This window comes from Taeniopygia guttata, chromosome 4 (genome assembly GCF_048771995.1).
Source record: "Taeniopygia guttata chromosome 4, bTaeGut7.mat, whole genome shotgun sequence".
Taxonomy (NCBI): Eukaryota; Metazoa; Chordata; class Aves; order Passeriformes; family Estrildidae; genus Taeniopygia; species Taeniopygia guttata.
This window is the reverse complement of record NC_133028.1, coordinates 40,655,618-40,675,126: the sequence shown is the minus strand read 5'-3', so window position 1 is coordinate 40,675,126 and position 19,509 is coordinate 40,655,618. Positions and strand designations below refer to the sequence as shown.

At 38.4% G+C, this 19,509-nt stretch overlaps 1 protein-coding gene across 4 annotated transcripts; it reads left to right on the top strand.

Moving 5' to 3' along the window:
- Positions 1-434: 434 nt before the first annotated feature.
- Positions 435-14,568, top strand: TMEM144 (transmembrane protein 144). 4 transcript variants are annotated; one of them, XM_030271448.4, is made up of 12 exons: positions 457-561; positions 2,830-3,026; positions 4,166-4,288; positions 4,642-4,741; positions 5,337-5,417; positions 7,385-7,466; positions 8,154-8,227; positions 9,108-9,226; positions 10,517-10,636; positions 11,114-11,211; positions 13,151-13,204; positions 14,004-14,568. In XM_030271448.4, exons 1-12 carry the CDS (start codon positions 497-499, stop codon positions 14,085-14,087), a joined length of 1,197 nt encoding a protein of 398 aa, XP_030127308.1. In that variant the 5' UTR covers positions 457-496; the 3' UTR covers positions 14,088-14,568. The 4 variants fall into 4 exon arrangements, with proteins under 4 accessions (XP_072784548.1, XP_030127308.1, XP_030127311.1 ...); XM_030271451.4 differs by having other exon boundaries at positions 475-542; positions 14,004-14,498; XM_030271449.4 differs by lacking the exon at positions 457-561 and adding an exon at positions 567-686.
- The last annotated feature ends 4,941 nt before the right edge of the window (positions 14,569-19,509 follow it).

Here is a 19,509-nt window from a genome sequence, read left to right as displayed (position 1 = left end):
TAGTGCCTAGGGAGGTGGTGGAGTCACCGTCCCTGGGGGTGTTGAAGACTGGATGTGACACACAGCAGGTGGCTAAACATTGGAATGGACACAGGGAGGTGGTGGAGTCTGTTCCCGGAGGTGCTCAAGACAAGATGTGGCACTTAGTGCACTCCATGGTCTGGCTGGTATGGTGGTCCTGGTCACAGGTTGGATTCGATGATCTCCAGACGTCTTTCCGAATCTAAATGACCCTATGATTCTTCAGTTACGGTCACAGCACCACCGGCCTGCGGAGCCCACAGCTGCACTTCCACTAGGGAGGGAACTGTCTCATCCGGCGCTGACGGCCGGGAGGGCCAAAGGCGCTTTTATCACGACATTAGTACTTTAATTTAAGTAGTCTCTTAGTGATTCTTCCCCGCCACGGCGGCGAAACAAAAGCAGCGGAAAAGCTCCCCCGCTCGCTCCCGCCCCGCTCCCGGACGTGGAGGCAGAGGCCAGTGGGAAGGAGCGGATGGAAGGAGGCGGATGGGGGCGGGCCGGGGCGCGGGGCGGCGCAGGCGCGGGCGGGCGGCCGCGGTGAGCGGCGGTGGGGCCGTGCGGGTCGGGGCACTTTGCGGGTCTCGGGGCTCTGCGGGTTCCGGCGGAGGGGCGCGGGCGGCGGAGCTGAGGCTGCACGGAGGGACGGAACCGGGGATCTGTCGGTATGGGACCGTCCCGGCCGCCTTCCGCTCCGGAGCGCCCTAAAACTCGCCGCGGCGCTGAGCCGGGCACAGAGCGCTGGGGAATGAAGGCGTCCAGCTGGAGCGGGTCTGGGCTGTCCCCTCGGGCTGCGGTGCCGAGCAGCCGGGCTGCCCTGCGCGGCGGCCGGGGCCGAGGCCTGGGCCGGGGCCCGCCGCAGCCCCGGCGCGGTGGTGTCAGTGAAGGGACAGCGGCCCGGGTGGAGCTCTCAGCTGGGCGTGTTCCTTGTTCCGTGATAGCACTTAGAGAAAAATGTGCCCGAAGAACGTCTTTTGAAAGAGTTCACCTCAGAGAAGCAAAGATACATTGCTAGAGTAAGGGTTATGGTGTCACTTGGGCACCTTGATTCGAGCCGCCTCGGAACCCAACGGAGTGTCCTAAGTTAAGAGTGAAAGAAAGTATCCACCCTTAGTGGTAAATGCATAATAGGAGAAATGTGCAAATAAACAGTCAGTACGACATGAAACATTTAAAAGTACCCACTTAATTAGAAAAGAGTTTTTTTGGAATCTTAGCAACAGTTTGGTTCACCATTGAGGTGAAAGCTCTCAAAGACAGGGCCTCTTGATTTTGTCCCTGTCTGCAGAGATCACAGCTATATGTTGCTGTTGCAGTAAGTGAGCATTGTGGTTTGTTGTGGATGTCATATTTCCGAGGGAATTGTGGAAATGCAGAGTACAGCACTCCAGTGGGGTGAACCAATGAACTTAGTAGGAAAAGAGCAATGCGTGCCAGCAAAATTCCAACATCCAACAGCAAAACTGTATTATTTCTGCTGCTGAGAATCCTGAAGTACCTTTCAGTAAGGGCAACTTAGTGTAAAAAAAAAATGCCTTTAATAACAGAATCAGTTGCAGTTGCCTTTGCTTGAGTTTCAGATACAACCACTATGCTTTAAGAGCATAGCAGCTTCAGCATTTGGCATTTGTTCATTGGTTTTAGCATTTGTTACCTCTTATGTCTTTGGGGGCACACATGCAAGTCTGTCTGGCAATAACATATGATTGAAGAGAAGAGGCTTTTAGTGAACTCCCAGAAGCTCTCTGATGTGGAAAGTATGTAGAAAAAATATAGTCAGCTTAATGTTTTGTGACAATTTATCATTTGCTCTTGACATTTGATCATCCAATATTAGAATTATTTAGCTTGGAAGGGATCTCTGTTGCTCATTTGTTCAATTCCCTGCTTAAAGCAGTGCTGTTATCAAAGTTAGAGCAGGTTGCTTCAGGCCTTGTCTGATTATACTTTCTTTTTAAGGATTTGGAGTTGAAAGTTGGATGTGAAATTTAGCCAGATTTGGAACAAAGTGTCCCAAATTTTGGAAAGTTGTGTACACAAAATTCACATTGTTATGGTTGTCCTCAGAGACAGCTTTTCTGTCAAAGTCTTACTCCATATCAAAAGTGTATGTGTGGCTTATCTCTTGAATGTAACCTCAGGATTACTCACTTTAAAAAAAATCAGAGATATTCTAGGATTAAAATTATTTTTGCCTTACTTACTATACTTACATGGAATGAACAAAGAAATTTTAGAGGCAGCTTCTCCCTTTGCTCCCCACAGAAAAATGAACCTTTATTCATATTTAGTATCAGCTAGAGTAATCCCTGTGGTTACCTTATGATTCCATGCTGATCTCATTGAGGCACCTATAGAATGGTGACTGACTTCTTGACAATGGGTCTGCTGTAATTGCTGCCAATGAAGTTTTTGTCTAACCCCATTTTTTGACACACCCCTGTGTGACCTTCCCACCCTGCCCTTTAGCTACAGGAATAAGGAATATTCTAATAGCATCTCACTAAAGCATCAGGGCTTCCAATAGCCCTCACAGATTCGAGTCCTCATAACCTTTGAGTGCACCTCTACATTCATTTCTTGTGTCTTCGGATAGAAATACAATATTGGGGTTTTTTTTTGTTTCTCTTTTCTTAAGTCACTTTATTCATGTTTTATGGCAGGTTTTCATGGGGTTCTACATGAACCTCTTTGTAGTTCATTTCAGCTTTGAGAGATTGATAAGTAGGGTCCTTTAAATTTCGTATTTCTAAACCAAGTTGATATTAATTAATAGTCCACATAAATAATTCCATCCTTTTATTGCAGATTCTCTCTCGACCTGCAGCAAAACAACTCCACAAAAAGAAACACCTTCAGAACAAAGATGAATATTGGGAAAGCTTACAGTGCTGCTAACATCAGCAATGGAACAGATCTAGCTATTGGCTTTACCTCTTCCACAGTAGCTGTCCTTCTATTTGGGACAAACTTTGTGCCTGTCAAGAAATTTGATACTGGTGATGGTAAACTTAATTATATTCTTTTCTTTGGTTTGCTATTTTTGCTAAAAGGAATATTATTTTACCAGCAAATTACTAGAGGCCATCATCACAGTCTTAATCCAGAGAGTATGTTTAATTTTGTCTGCTGTTCTTAGGGTATAAAGCAATAATACTGCTTCAGGATGTGGCATATCTTTAGAAGAGCCTTTTTGTAAGTTGTGCACTTTGACAGTGATGATATACATTTCGTGAGAATTTCACAATGGAAAGTGAAATATTCTTTGTTCTACCCTTGTGGGGATTCTGATACATTAAGTGTAATTTATAAATAAGGTAAAAGTTGGACTTTGGAGCATTGCCATTCAATTGTGCACCTAATATAAAAACAAAAACTGAAATTTTAGTAATTTTATTTTCTGACTTGGTAAGAGAAAGTAATCATTCCTATTTCCTACTTGGATTATTGTTACTTTACTAGGTTTATTTTAAATGTTCATGTTTATATGAAGCATATATGAAGCATAACCAATTACCAGATCTGTAGATGAGTAAATTTGCCATTATATTATTGCAATATGGTACCTGCATCACAGGATGGATATAACTTCTGCTCTTTGTGCCAAATATGACCCTAACAAGACAAGCTTGGTCATAAAGTTAACTGGTCTGCCTAATGGACCCTTCAAGAATCTACAGAGGTAGACTTCAGTGAGGGAAGAGATCTGTCACTGACCATCCTGACCAGCCAGGATTACTGGAAAAGCTTGAGCTTTGAAAAAGTCTCATCCTGTGCAGTCCTCTGTGTTAGCAGCTACTGGAGTGGTGAGAAAAGTTTGCATCAACTGAATAACTGAATATTTGTCAGAAGTATATCAAAGGTTTCATGCGTTTCAGAATTAGGGCTTGTGTAAACTGTGGCCAGCGAAGTGTCTTTTGCAACTCTGTAGGAAGAATGTGATAAGGTAAATGTTAACCAAATTATAACGCACCCTAAAAATACATCCCTTGAATAAATTGTAACGGGTTCTCTGACACAAAGGCAGTGGCCCCCTTTTTGATTTTTTTCTCTACTACTGTGTGGAAGATAAACAGTCTGTTAAGAAATTCACACATGCAGTATTCTACAAATTCCCTATTGTGTGCATTTGATTTTTCCACAGGCATGTTCTTCCAGTGGATTCTCTGTGCCTCCATATGGATAGTTTCTTTGGTGGTCAATTTGATCCAGAATTGCCCCCGGTTTTGGCCTCTCGCTATGGTTGGAGGTTTTGTGTGGGCTACTGGTAAGGATATACAGATTCCAATTCTTGAAACTTTTCCATATATAAGATAGTAGTTATTTAATAGTTATTCTGTTCTTTAAAGCCTCACTGTTAATGGAACTGTACCCTTATAGTAAATACTGTTTCATTGTGCTTATTTTATAAGAGGCAAATTCACACCAGAAATTACATTTAAAACTACATGGAGTAACACTCTATGTTCAGTGTATTTATTTTTTAAAAACATTGTTTCTTACTGCCTTGTAGCTTCCTGAATTTTTTTGCCTTACAACCAGGCACAGAACCTAAAGCAAAGATATACAAGATCACATTCTATTTTTTTACTGATTTCAGTTTTGGTTTTTATATTTCAGGCAATGTTACAGTTGTCCCTATTGTTAAAACTATTGGCTTAGCTCTTGGTCTTTTGATATGGGCTTCTTTTAATTTGCTGACAGGCTGGGCAAGTTCAAGGTAAGTAAGTACGTTTTAAATCTTAAGTCCTTAATTAATTAAAAACATAATTAATGTTGCCAAGTCTTCATTAATCAGTGAAAACTCACCTGTAGAATCATAGAGTATTCACATTGGAAAAGACCTTTAAGATAATCAACTCCAGCCGTTAATGTAACACTGCCAAGTCTGCCACTATCCTATGTATTGAAACTTTTTTCTTCATAGTGGAAAGCACTCCGGTTAACTGTTTTAGCTTTTTGTATTTCCTCTGTTTTAATAATAAGAAGAATGCCCCGTGATGTTGCTTTGTCGATAAATAACGTATTTATAAATGTAAAACTAGTACATATTTGTGTTTTTTTCTTCTACAATGTGATCTGATAAAATAACTTCAGTTTTTAAATATACATATTAAAAAAATACATGTGGAATTAAAGGTTGTTTTTGTAAAGTAGACATAGCTTTTTGCAAGCCAACTGAAGCACTGATGTAATACTGAAAATATATACTTAAGCAGAATTATTTACACGAGTCAAGACTTCAAGGGCTAGGTTATAATATAACTATTTGTATAAAGTCAGTGCGTCTAAGTAAAACTGGTTAAATGTTACAGGTTTGGTTGGTTTGGAATTGACCCAGAAGAGGTATCAAGACCAATTTTAAATTATATTGGAGCTGGACTTTCACTTATAAGGTAGAAGTTGATTCTTATAATGAATATCTGTTATGTAAAATTTATGTTTAATAACCAACCACCAAGATGATTTAACAAGAGAACAAATATATTGAAGAATTTTTGGCAAATCAGTTTACTTCCAAATTCATGAGCTGTCCATACCTAGTTGGTCAGTGTTCAGGTAGAAACAGACATGTTATCTAGTACAGGGGTGAAATGGTTATCCATAAACACGAAAATATGTTTTTATGCTGCTAGGCATGTTCAAGGCAAAGCAGAGATGCATGGATTGCCTCCCTAGCTATGTTATTCTAATGGTTCACTTTCCCCAAATCCTGTCAGAGGACAGACTGACTAAAAGAATCTTGTTGACAAAACCTCAGATTTTTGATCTCACTTCACTCAGTAAGGGATACAAATCTTCATCTCGTAAAAATAGAATATGCCACAGAACCTCTTCCATGGACCTTGGGGTCCATGAAAGGCCAGAGACTTTGCATGTTTTTCTCTCTGTAATAGTTCTGTGTCATGTAAGCCTTAAGCCACACTTCCAAATCCCACGCAGTGTGTTCCTTCAGGATCTTTGAAAGGACTTAATTCTTTCTTTTTGTGTGTTTGCTCTTTGTATGAATACATACATTTTGGTCTAAACCCAGAGGAAAGAGGATCTTTGTTGTGTAGCAGTGTTCTTGCTTTCCAACTGGGTGGCTGGGAAGATAGCCCTAAATCCTAAGGGCTTACTGTAAGCGTGCTGACAGAAGATGAAGATAATGCCTTTCAGAAAAGGAAGGTATTAAGGACATGGAGATAAGCTATTTCTGACTGGTAGGAGAGAGCTTTTGCCTTAGATTCAGGATTTTGTCTTCCACTTTTCTTATTTTCTAAGAGTCTGCAGCTTTGTATCCATTCCTGTTACACATGGCACTTGATTTTGGGAGGTACTGAGAAAATAGTAGCAGTACTGCTATTCCTGCCTGATGAATTCATGCAGCTCACCACCTGCTTCCTGTTCCTGAGATATCATGGAGGAGTGACCAACAGGGAGAGAGATTGTGAGCAAACATGTTTCCTTGGCAAACTGCACAAAGCCTGTGCATGTTGCTCTGTGGAGCTCAAAAGCAGGCTTTTCACTTTAGCTTCTGTGTGAAATCTGTGTTTCCTCTGGAGGAAACTGACATCCTTTTGTAACTGTGCTTATTCCTTCAGTAAGAAATGAGTCCTTCTTCAAATGGAAATATTCTGTTTACAGCTAGAAGAAATTCCTAGATCATTAAAATATGTTTCATAAAAGTAAAAAACAGATCCTTCCAGTTCTGATTGCATGTATCTACCTGGTCTCCTGGAGGCAGGATTAAGAGTAGTAATGTTACCCTTTCTTACCCATTTTATTCATTTAATGCACTGAGCAGCACTGAGCAATATCCCTTTTCCTTCTGTATGCTCACAAGGCCCTGTAGCAGCAGTATCCCATTCCTCACATCTGATGGAAGACTAAAAATTAGTATATTTCTATGAATATAGAGGCAGTTCAATGCAGGTTTAAGCTGTTCCATATAGAATTTTCAAGCATGTGTTCCATTTGTGTGTGGTTTGATACAAAAAGGCAGTGTTAGCTAAAGCATCTGTTGTTAATGTGGTTGTAACTACACACTGTTAAAAGAAGATGTTTCAATCACATGGCATAAGAAGAAAGATCTATAAAGTGATACAAAAACTGATTTATTTACTTACTTTCACTCAGGTTATCTTTTAGCTAAGTTAAATTAATAACTTAAAATTATTACATTTATATCTTTTATATATATATATAATCATAGTAAGTTATGAATTTAAAGCAATTGCATTTTTTAAATATACTGCAGTGACTCTAGGATAATAATGAAAACAAAGGAATATGCTTCCAAATGAAACTTTTGTCTCTGGACACTAAATGTTATATCCTTATAACTGACATGGTACTTATTGGTGTATTTTTCTTTTCTGAGTGCTGTCATATTTCTTTTTATAAAAACTGAAGTCCAGAGTTCTTCAACTTCATTAGAAAGCACACCTTTACTGAGAGAAAGTGTAAGTACTCTACAGTTGTTATTTTACAGTAGTGAAAATGCATATCCATGTTAAAACAAAAAATGTGTTTGTTAGGTTTGCTAGGATTTATGATTGACTACATAAAACAACATAAATATGTACTGATTGTATCTTAATCTGTGGATCTTGGATATCATTTTGGATATTAGCATCAGAAAAGGTATTCCCAACTGTTCTTTCTTGTTTGTCAGCGTTAGATGGCTTAGAAAGTCCTTCTTCGTTATAATGGAGATTATATAGAAGAGTGTATTACTTTCTTATATGAAAAGAGGAAGCAATTTCAATTAAACATCAGTTGTAAAGCTGTGGGGGTGCTTAGGTGAAAGGCCAGGTTTTTGCCCTGTTGCAGAGCCAGGAGACTGTCAAGGGTTGCTGACTGTCATCATCAGCTGTGGCACAGGCTGGAGGCCAGTGAGGGGTATCAGGTTGGCTGTTGCTCCTTGGGGACCCCAAAGTATGCAAGGAGAGCTGGAGAGCCACAGGCTTCTCCTACCATTGTGCAGTGGCTACCTGAACAGAGAGCCCTGAGAGTTTTCTAGCTGTGCTCAATGCTCACTAGAGGTTCCAGTCTACCAGACTGAATCACAGATGACACATTAAAAAATTGCACATTTTCAGAAATAAAACTAAACTAAATTTGCATTAAAAGTCTTGCTTTTTTTGCAGTCTATTAATGTTTCTGAAGATACCACTGAGGACTCATGGGTGAATAAGCTTTCTCCAGCAAAAAGAAGACTCATGTAAGTTGCTAACAGTTCTTTTGCTGATGCACAGAAAGTAGCCAGAGATAGTAGTTAACATCTACTAGTGTAGTGTAAGAGCAGAATTTGTGTCCTTCCTAGCAAAGCCACACAATAAATAACAGGTTTTTACATATAAGTGTAGTATGCAAATCTATATATGAATAGTTGCACAGCTATTTAGATTATTCCATTGGCACTGTTGAGTGTGTCTGACCTTACCAATCAAGTATTAGTACTACTGTGAAAAATATAATTTGGCAAAGGAAATAACAATATCAACTCAGTAATTACAGAGCTGGGTTTTAGCACCTAGTTGTTTAGCACTCTAGCATAGAAGAAGCCTGTGCTAATGACATGCTCCCAGGTGTGGTTTCCAAGTGAATACATCTGGAGAAGGCATGGCAGCATGGTAAAGAGACAGTAAAAGTGCTCCAAAGTGGAAGCAAGCTAACAAGAAGCCAGTGTGGGAAGTGGAGACTGCCAAGAAGGGGACTGAACAGTCAACAAACCTGGGAAGTTATAAAGAATATATAGATGGCAACAACAAAGGTGAGGGTGGGAGCATTTTAAATTGAATTTTGTTTGTTGTCCCCTAGCTCTGCTTTTAGGAGATCCTAGTTATTTAATTTCCCATGTCATTAATGTAGATTGCTGGCTTTTGCAGCAGTAATTGCCTGTGTTGCTCAGCTACAAAGTAGAGGGAAACTATGTGAACCATTTCTCTACTAGAAAATAAAAATGTGCTAAAATGTATTATGTTTATGGCTAGCAATTTTTTTATGATGCACAAGTTTTACCTGCAGTACTGGGTTTACATGTATTGTCTAGTTCCTTAACTCATGCAAGGCTATTTTCTCCTATTTTTGTTCTTTTAAAGAGGCTGTAGTCTGGCTGTGGTGGCTGGAATACTCTACGGTTCCAGCTTTGTACCAGTACTTTACATCAAGGACCATGGAAGAAGAAATGAAACTGTATACACAGGAGCAAGTCAGTTTGGTAAAGGCTTAATAGATCGCTTCTATTTCATTTCATCATTGTGTTCTCCTGCCTTTTTGAAGGCATAGGGTGAAATTCTTGATATGCCTGAAAATACACTGTGACAATTTATCAGTTCTGCACTACTTTAGATGTTATCATAATCATAGCCCTAGCACTCCCTTCTTCTCAGAGGTGAATTATACCATAAAAAACACAGAGAAGCAGCCCAAAGACTACCCTACTTAACTCACGGGTATGTTTCTGAAGGCATTAAATACTAGCAATCTCAAAATACAGCGTTTGTATGAGTGGAGAATGAGTTAAACTAGGACACAAGCTTGCCAATTGCCAACAGCAGTAAAGGAAGAGAAGATTGATCGTAACTGATGAGGAGAGCAGATATGTAACAACATCAGTAATTAAAACCATGGGGTTTTTTTTAATTGAAACAGTTTAACATAAGCCTAATTGCCATTTTTAAACCACATTCCCCCAGAAACATTTTCCTTGAGGTTCAGGTTATACTCGATCAGGTAATGCCTGAAGCACCTTAAGAACAAAGCACTGCTGAGATCACATAATGTCGCCATTGTCATGTTCAGTTTCTCTTTAATACTGCAATGTATGTATTCCCCAGCCAGGCAAAACAGATGTTGTCATTACCATAGCTGCCATTCCTGTTGAGAATTTATAGCTCCAAGGAGACAAGGATCACCTTGCTACATGCTTCTGCTTTACCATGTTGGAAATAATCACTTAGCATGTACAAAATCCATAAAGGATTTGTTATTGTTCATAATTGCAGAGATCAAGATTGTGATACATCCTTCAAGATTGAAAAAGGACAAAACTGAGTTATGTCTAGCTTACATAGTCTGTGCAGTTGTCTTGCCCTTAAATGTACAGAGCAAAACCAGGATACAGGAATACAGGAGCATAATTGCAACTTCTCTTGACCATCTACCATTACGTAAAATCCCCACCCCACTTTTGTAGCCTCACCTGAGGATTTTCTCAAGGTTTTATTAATTAATTCAGGAATATATAAGAGATTTCTGAAAATAACAGCTCATAGAAATGTTTAGAAGCCTGTAATAAGTCAACACAGTATTTAAATCATGTTTAATAGGTTTAATTGATTGTATGCATCCAGACTGGCAGCTGTGTTGAGCACAATGAGATTTGAATTTGAATTCTTAGGAGTAGCACCTTTATGCATTTTTCTCTATATGAATGTTATCAGTGAATATAAATTTGTTAAAATTAATAACTGGTGTTTTTACTAACATTTTGTAATTTCTCTTTCAGATTTAGATTATGTTTTTGCACACTTCAGTGGAATATTTCTTACTAGTACCATCTACTTTTTGATCTATTGTGCAGTCAGGAAGAATAAACCTTATGTTTATCCCCAAGCCATATTGCCAGGTATGACTGTTTTTTAAATCAGCATTTAATTTCAGTTACTCTTTAGACCGTTTTGCAGTGATTAATTCAAGTTGTGTGTTGGAACTGTGGGTCACCTTTCAAGTATCTTCATTTGACTTCTTGTCTCTTTTGAAAGAGCACTAATGGGTTAATTAATTAAGGTTAGGAGACAGTGATAACTTTGTTCTAATCTGAAACAAGAACAAAGTGACATTGCAGCTTTTCAAAAACTGATTGCCAGAGTGGAGAGGCATTGCCCAGAAAATAATAAACTTAAATTAATTTGCTGCTTCAGTTGGAGGAGCTGATTTTTATCCTTCGAGCTTTGGTTTAGTTTGCCAGAGCCAGCTTGTTAAAGTAGTTAACGTACTAAAATACTTACATACAATTGCTGTATTATGCTATAAGTATAAAACTTCCACAAACTGCTGCCTGTACCTTGCTATGCATGTTTTTGATTGGGATTTATTTCTCTAGGATTTGTTTCTGGTGTGCTTTGGGCAATAGCCAATTGCTGCTGGTTCCTAGCCAATCACTATCTCAGTGCTGTTGTCAGCTTTCCAATAATTACTGCAGTAAGTATATAAAAATAAAATCTCTAACTAGAATTAAAAGTGAATGGGTTTTTTACCCTTCTGTCTTTGGAACTGAGTTGAAATTATGATGGGTCTAGAGCATTCTTGGTCAAAAGTATACAGTGCCTCCTCTGCTTGTCTGCACTATTCTTTGTATTTTTAGGAACATGAATGACTGTGGCAAGCACCATCTTGGTCAATATCAAGCATAAGAAAAACCAGACTAATTGAGAGTGTGAATCTTCAGGTTATGTAAAAGCCAAAGAACTCTAAGCAGAATTATATCAACTATTTAATTGAAGTGATTATAAGAAGGATTTTTTATGCTTTCATCCCAGGAATTACATTCTGATCTGGATGTTTTTGAATTTGTGAATTTTATCTGCTAGTAGTGGTTTTGCTTGCTTAATTCAGGCATTTTTTCTTTTTACAGTTCTTGAACAAACAGAACAGATTATGTACTACCGAAAACAATGTTCTTATTTAAATGTGTGGAAAATAGGTTGTCCTGTTCTGTCTGTGTTTTATTCCTGTTTATGATGTACCTTTAAAGCATAAATTCCAATTACTAGGTAAATGTAAACTTTGCATTTGCTCTCTTGACACTGCACTAGCTGGTAATGCAAAGGTGGCAAATGTGAGTTAATAAATATTAAGGCCAAAGTTTTGCTTAACAGCTGTATTTTGGAAGCAAACTAATGAAGCAATTTTAATAGGAATTAAGCTTTGCCTCAAGATGCAGTAAGTCAAAATATACTCTGCAGTATGCAATGAAAAAAAAAAACTTGGGATCATTCTAATTAGAAATTGAAGGATTAATTGAAAGCAGCTTTAGTAATTTAGTTATCAGTATGCCTAAAGGGCAAGGATGTAAAAACACAAAATGAAAAATATAAGGAAGCACTGATGAGACTGCCTATCTGGATGACAGGTTCAGAACTGCTGCTTTATTTCACGCTGAAGAAAAAATTTTAGAGAGGTATTCATCACATCCCTTCATCACTTCATTCAATTTTTTTAAAGTGCATTCCTCTCACAGCACACATTAACTATAAAGTTAAATAACCCCTCAAATAATAGTTGGCAAAGTCATTAGGAAACAGCACCCACACATATATTCAGCATGAGACACTGTTTGCTGTTTATATCTGTGTCCCATCAGCTGTATTGATGATGAAGAGAGGAAGGTCACTGGCCAAACATCTGTCAAGTGTTTCTCAGAACAGCTCTAATGCACAGCATTAACAGAGCCAGTTTTTGCTTCATGGTCAGATATTTTCTCATCAGAGATGAAAATTCAGATCATTTCTCCCTCAGGGGAAGAACTCTACTACCAAGAGTGCCTGGAATTTGCTGTTGTGTTTCACTGTTTGCTGTTAGCCAGGAGACCTCTACAATAACATCACTGAAAATCAGGAGTTTCCCTGACCTGTCTCCCTGGCTGGCTTTGTACTTTGTCCAGATGACAGCTATACAGGAAATACATCTATGTTTCAGTCTCCTGATATCATACTGAGGAATAAAATCAAACTTTGTCCAGTAGTTAGTCATGCTAATAAAGGAAACATTAGGAAACACTGTGGACTCTAATTTGGACTGAAGTGAGGCATGTGATTTGGAGTCTACTGAAAGAACATGTAACAGCTGGAGCAGACTCTGCAGTGTAATTTAAAAAGATGTTGTGCCTACTGCAAAAAAAAAACAAAAAACAAACAAAAAAACCCCAACAGTTTCTAGACTCTTTAGCCCTTCTTGAAGATTTTATTGTATCGTACTTAGTAAATAGTTCAGTGATGTTTATGCTTTTGTGCTTTATTTACACAGATTGGAAATACTTAAATGTGTTCTCCAGACAAAATTAAACCACCCTGAGAGCAGTAATGAGATGGAGCAAATTTTAATGAAATGGTGAAATGTACAAATTTATCTTATTCTTTAGGGTCCTGGCCTTGTTGCTGCAATGTGGGGAGTCCTTGTATTTAAGGAAATTAAGGTAATGTAATTAGGTCTCTCACCTAATACTTCTTGTTTGCCTCGAGCTCTAGAGACAGCATGACTTGGTACACAGCTGTATCTCAGATTCCTCCTCCTTGCAAGTATTACATTATGAAACTGAAAGTGATATCATACCATATTAAGTTTTCTAAGAAACCTGAAGAACTGTGAACAATTGTTACAGAAATGAAGGTTTTAATTCCATAACTGTATGAGGAGCAGCGAGTGTAAATGAAGACTCTAGCACAGCCAGGAGGCAGGATGCCAGGCACTGCCTGAAGACAGTTTTCATTTCAGCCAGTTCCTTCAGTGGAGCAGGGGAATGAGCAGTTGTCCCAATAATGCATCAGCAAGTGTATTTTATTTTTAGTGTCAGGTTCAACAAATGATGTAAAAATGCACAGGTATTGTAATTACAATTATTATTATATTGTTGTTGTCGTTGTTATTATTATTGTTGTTGTTGTTGTTACAAATATTATTATTGTAATGACCTTTGTAATTACAGTGTAATGTAAAGATACTAAATTAATACCAGGTTCTTTTTGCCAATCTGTCCAGGATCCATAGGTACATAACTTGGATCTAGAACTAGAAGTTCTGTGTCTCCTACTGCAGATTAGTGTTGCACCACAGTAGAAGATCATAATGTTCATTACCCAAATCTGTAGCTCTCTAAGCCTTTCATTCTTTTCATATACTCTCTGCCTAAATTAAACTTAGTACTTTGTTCTGTTGTTTTTTTTCATGTGGTATCAATATGATATTTTCATTTTTCTCTTCTTTTGCTTGTACAGGGACTGAAAAACTACGTGTTACTGTCAGTATCATTTTGCATCATTTTGGCAGGATCACTCTCCACAGCTTTTTCTAAAGTCTGAAAGGACCTTCTGGACCAGCAGGTGGTGCTAGCATTCAACACAAATGCAAAGACTGTATTGGTAGATCACAATACATAATATTTTTCAAAATGTATGTCCAACATTTACCCTAACTTACTTCAGCCAGGTGGAAAATGAAAACATTTGGCGTGAAAGAAAATATGGAAATAGTTGTTCCTGTTTTTCTTGGAATAGTGAGAAAATCAAAGGACTTTATTAATCAAAGCTAAATTATTTTACTGTTACTAAATATTTGTTTTTTACATTCAGGTGCTAAACTTCATGTCATCATAAATTGCAGTTTACTGCTGTGATGGTGGATAATGATTTTAATTTTAGTCTGTAATACTGTATGTGTTTGCAAGCTGATTTGTTTTATTAAAACATTTTATTTTACTGACTTAAATATAAGATGCATCTTGAAATATTCCTTATGAAACTGATACACATGAAGATAATAAAGATTTTCTTTTATTTAGAAGCATTATTCTTTAAATTCATTAGTTTACATTAAAATGTTATATTTCCCTTCACTTCAGATTTATGAAGGAATTTGAGTAAAAACAGTGCTGCAAAATAAAATACTTTTGTTTCACAACATTTTCTGTAACCAACACTTAACAGGTACGACTGTGTATTTTCTTACTTTTGGCAGCTAACCTTTATGTATGCAGAGCATGTTATCTGAATCTCTCCTTAGCCTTTTCTTCAGTACGTTAGGCAACCCCAGCTTCTTCAGTCTTCTCTTGCTTGTAACTTGCTTGCAATTTCTCTGTGTCTTTCCTGATAATAGAATGGAAGGGATTTCAGAATCATCTAGGTCCAACCCCTCTGCCAAGGAAAGGGATGCAATTCACTAAACCAGGTTGCTGAGGTCCCCATCCAACCAGACCTTGAACACTTCCAGAGATGAGGCATTAGCAGCTTCTCTGGGCAGCCTATTCCAGTTTTTCACCACCATCTCAGTGAAGAATTTCATGCTAATATCTAATCGGAACCCAACCTCTTTCAGTGTAAAACCATTGCCCCTTGCCTTGTCACTATCTGCCTGTATAAAAAGTACCTCTCCCTCCTTTTTATACACTGCCTTAAGCTTCTGGAAGGCTGCAGGGAGGTTTCCCTGAAGCCTTGTCCATGCTGATCTCTCACTAAGTGGACTGGGTCTGTGTAGAGTACCAAAACATGGCAGTCAGGCTATTAGCCAAACACCAAGAAGAGCAGCTGTAAGACTATGGGTGTTTTTTCCCCATCCAATTTGCAAGCTCTGTTCATAGTTACACATCACAGCTGTTTGCCATCATGGCTTCATATTGTTAAGATTGCAAAAATAATTTCTCCTTTCTCCCTTCACCTTTCTTTGTCTGCTCTGCAGCAGATTTGATTTTAGAACTGTTACTCAACCTGCTTTATCCTATCTTGCATTGTTTGTTTCTACCTAGGTGTCAGAATTTGGTGTCTGACAGTTTTTTCCCCCTCTAAGGCATTTCTCCAATTTTGGTCTCTATGTTAACCTTGTCCTCCAACGAGGCAGCAGCATTTTTCAGCCAGATGTCATCTGCAAATTTAATAAACGTACTCTCTAATTGCTATACATAATTAATGAAAATGCTGCATGATACTGGCCTTTACTTACATTTTGGTATCTAATACTTCTTTTTACTTTTCAGGGAACAATTAATTAACCTTTGAGTACAATTTTCCTGTATCTTGCAGTGCTTTTCTTTAGACTTCATTCTCAGAGCTTTTACATAACATCTGGTAGAAAAGGTACATGATGTTTTCTACACTAATACCTGATATTGAACTGAAAACTGGATTTTTTTCTGTCCAGTACCCAGGTCAGGCACAATTTCTCCTTGACAGATGCTTGATTGTTACTTACCTAGCCATTATTCTACTGACTCAGACAAGGAAAAGTAATACATGCACTGTGGTTTTGAAATAGCTTGAATTAAGTGGAACATTTATTAATTTCATTGGTTCTGTTTAATTTCTTAAAGATCACAGTCTTAAGGCTTCCCTTCTTAAATATTCCGGGAATATATTCCATGCCAGAAAGTTGGTGATAGACAAAGAATTGGAAAAACCAAAACACAATATCCTCAGGCTCCTCAGCCTTACAGATAGGTTTAGTAAGGCAGTGAGGTGCATACTCTTCACCAGTTTATGTATAGTAAGTTACTAATGCCTCAGTCCTGCTCCCTAGGAGGTGCAAAGGCAGTAGCAGGACAATCTGCCTTGGGCCAGCAGGTGACAGCAGCAGGAGCAGAGGGGCAGGTGCCTGCCCTGCACAGCCCCTGTTGTCCCCCAGACCCTCTCTGGCCAGAGGGAAGCCGTGCTCTCAGTAAGCAGTGAACTCCGCAAGGAACGCCCTCCTGCTTCAGACAGGCTCTGCTCGGGGCCCTGCACTGGCTGTTCCAGTCCCCCTGCGTGGAGCATGGCCAGAGGCTGCTGGTTTTCCAACCATGCTTGCCTGTGCCTGGTTGCACGGATGCAGGCATGCTACCAGAGTTTTTGAAACTCAAGGGCTTCGTGGTGTCTAGAATTAAGATCACTTTAGGTAAAGAAATGTCACTTTTAGATGAAGAAAAGAAACTTGGATGCAATACTCCATGCTGAACTGTATGGGAGATGTTATAAACCTTACATTCTGTTCATCATCTCCATAACAGCCATGATTTTAAGGGCTGGGATATAATATTTACTCCAGGAAAAAATCGCAACCAAACTAGTAACCAGAGGGGTTTTCTTCACAAATAGACATGGACCCAGTTCATCTCTGGAGAAGGTATGTGATCCTGTGCCTGCCATTATTGCCATGATGATGAGAGACAACTTCCACCCTTTCTGCTTTGCCTTTACCCCATCCTCCACACATTCCCTGGGACAGATGACCTTACAGCCTCTGCTGTCTCTCTTGGGGGATGCTGTTAAATTAACTTCTAATATGGACACATTCATCTACTGGATAGGATTACAGAAAATAGGTAAATCTTCCAGGGTAGGAGCACCTTTGCATTTCCTAGTTTTTGTACAAGATAATTGTTTACCTGAAAGGAAAAAAAAATGGAGGGGGAAAAGAAAAACCACCTGAGCTCCTGTCCATAGCAATTGCCATGTAAATAAATGTTTGTAGTCTGATGCAGTTCTCCAGTCTATGTTGTAAAGCTATCAGATGTGCAGACTTAATTGCTGACTGCTAGGGTGTTAATTAAAATTCTTCCTTGTGACAGCTCAAGTGTGACCTTTATGAAAATGTTCTTTAGAAGCTATCCTATTGGATTTGACTTGTTGACTGCAAGAAAAAAATCCCACCTCTTCCAGCACTTTTCTGTGAAAAATCCCATGTGGCATTCCAAAACAGTTTTTGTAATGTTCACTTGGAATATGTTGTATAAATATTCCACTCATTTCTGAGATTTTCTTGGTCTTGATGTTTCCAGTTAGAAATAACACTGATACTTCTTTCATGTGAGGATGCTGGATTAACAGCATGTTTACAGAGTTAGTTGTACAAAACAGTCTGGAAGTAACTTGAGTTTAGTAAGAGAAAATTCTACAGTTAATATAAATTGTCATGGTTCTGTTTATACCAACTTGTTTTTGTATAAATGGAAGAATCACATCTCTTGGAGAAAACTAAGCTTTCAAATATTTGTTTATGCCTGTTCAGCAACTTTTAAGAATATATTTGAGCTTGCTTTAAGAATTTTTCTCTGGTAATACTTAGAGTCAAAGTGGCCTTTAAAATATAGGTAAACTGGGAGTATTTGAAGATTTTTATTCAGTCTTGTGAGCTGGGGAAATCGGTGTAATCTTTTTTTAGATTTCTCTTACCTCCTTATTCCTTTACCTGTGTTAATTATCAATGGATATTTTGAGGCTCACTGCCCTTCCAGAGTTTTATTCTTTCGTATTCTTAGTAAAAATTATTGTACCTGGAAAAATCATTTAAAGACAATTGCTCCTGTCTTCAAAAGTAAACAGTGAAAACTGGTGGTTTTTTTTAATCCTAGATAAATTTTATATTTTCTTTGTATCATAATTTTCTTTTTCAACTGAAATTCGAGGTTGATTAAGTACTATTTCAACTGTCTGACCTGATCCTTGAGCTTTCTTGCATCTGGCCTGAAAATAAAAAGAAAATTAAGATGATGCATGCTAACAATTAGTGTCTTCCTTCTTTTCATTTTGACCTTGTTTTCAAATAGAAACCTGATGTTTAATGCCCTATTCCATAATTACTGAATTACTAATGGATTACACCTTCCTTTAGCTATATGTAATGCTGATAGATAGTGACTACAGAGCATTTTATTTTAATTGCTGAAGTGATGATTCCTACATTTTTCATTCTTATCATAAAACATTTTTAAAAATCTAAAATATATTTAATTTTTAATGTAAATACCAAACAGTTCTTGTGTCTCTTGCTGCTCTGAAGGGCCTGTTTGAAAGTCTAACCTGAGAGAGGAAATAAAGGAAATAGGACTTGCATTAGTCCTGCTGCTATCAGTAATTCAGACAGTCCTTGTGCAAGTAACTTGACATGACCTCAGGTGTTAGTATCCATATAGGAACTGATTCACTGGTACTGACATAAGCCATATCTAGAGATACTTATTTCTCATGTCTCAGGCTGCAGATCTTCTAAAAACATTTCCTGCAGAACTAAGAAACAAACCACACATCTTCCAGGACCAAAGCAGGGAAGATGTGCAGAAGGAGAGATTTTTCACTTCTTAATAATATGAGAGAACTGGTGGCAGCAATTTTTCTGTGCCCCTTGGTTTGCTGCAGTGAGTGAAGCTGTCACAGCACTCTGAGCTAGTCTCACTGAGCCTGTAAGCAAACCTCAATTGACACCATTCAGGGATCAGAATAAAAATGTTGCTGTTTGTGGATGGAGGCTGGGGAGAGGAGCATTTGTTCAGGAATTGCAGAATGATAACTGCTCCCTACCTGTATTTGTACACCTGGGATTTGATCCCAGCCAAGAAAGAGCCCTGGGAATACAAAGGCCACAGGCTCTTCACAGATCCATCTTAGGAGAAGGTCTGATCTACTCCTTAACTGGATAGCAATATTTCACATCAGGTGATGCTCTGACTCTGCAGGTTATTTTCCAGTTGATTTTGTGTGCAGTTGAACGGCTGGAACTTGTATAAAAGCATATCATGGCTTATGTTCCTTAAAGCACTCTGTGCTTGTCAAGTTCAAAGGAAATGGTTTAGACTGTTGGCTTGTCTTCCTTCCAGATGTACTTGCAGTGAGCATGCATGACCTCATCATCAATTTCTGCTTCAGATGTTTGTGTCTAGCATTTTCAAGTGAAGTAGTTGAAATTTAGTGCATAAATCCAAAAACTAGCATTTCTATCTAACTAAAGCTTTATCTGATTAAAAAATAGCCTTGTTTGAAT

Coding starts and splice junctions, on each gene's coding strand:
- TMEM144 (XM_030271448.4), top strand. CDS start 497: ATGGAAGGAGGCGGATGGGGGCGGGCCGGGGCGCGGGGCGGCGCAGGC. Junction 4,289..4,641: donor AGGTTTTGTGTGGGCTACTG/GTAAGGATATAC, acceptor TTTATATTTCAG/GCAATGTTACAGTTGTCCCT. Junction 9,227..10,516: donor CACAGGAGCAAGTCAGTTTG/GTAAAGGCTTAA, acceptor TTTCTCTTTCAG/ATTTAGATTATGTTTTTGCA.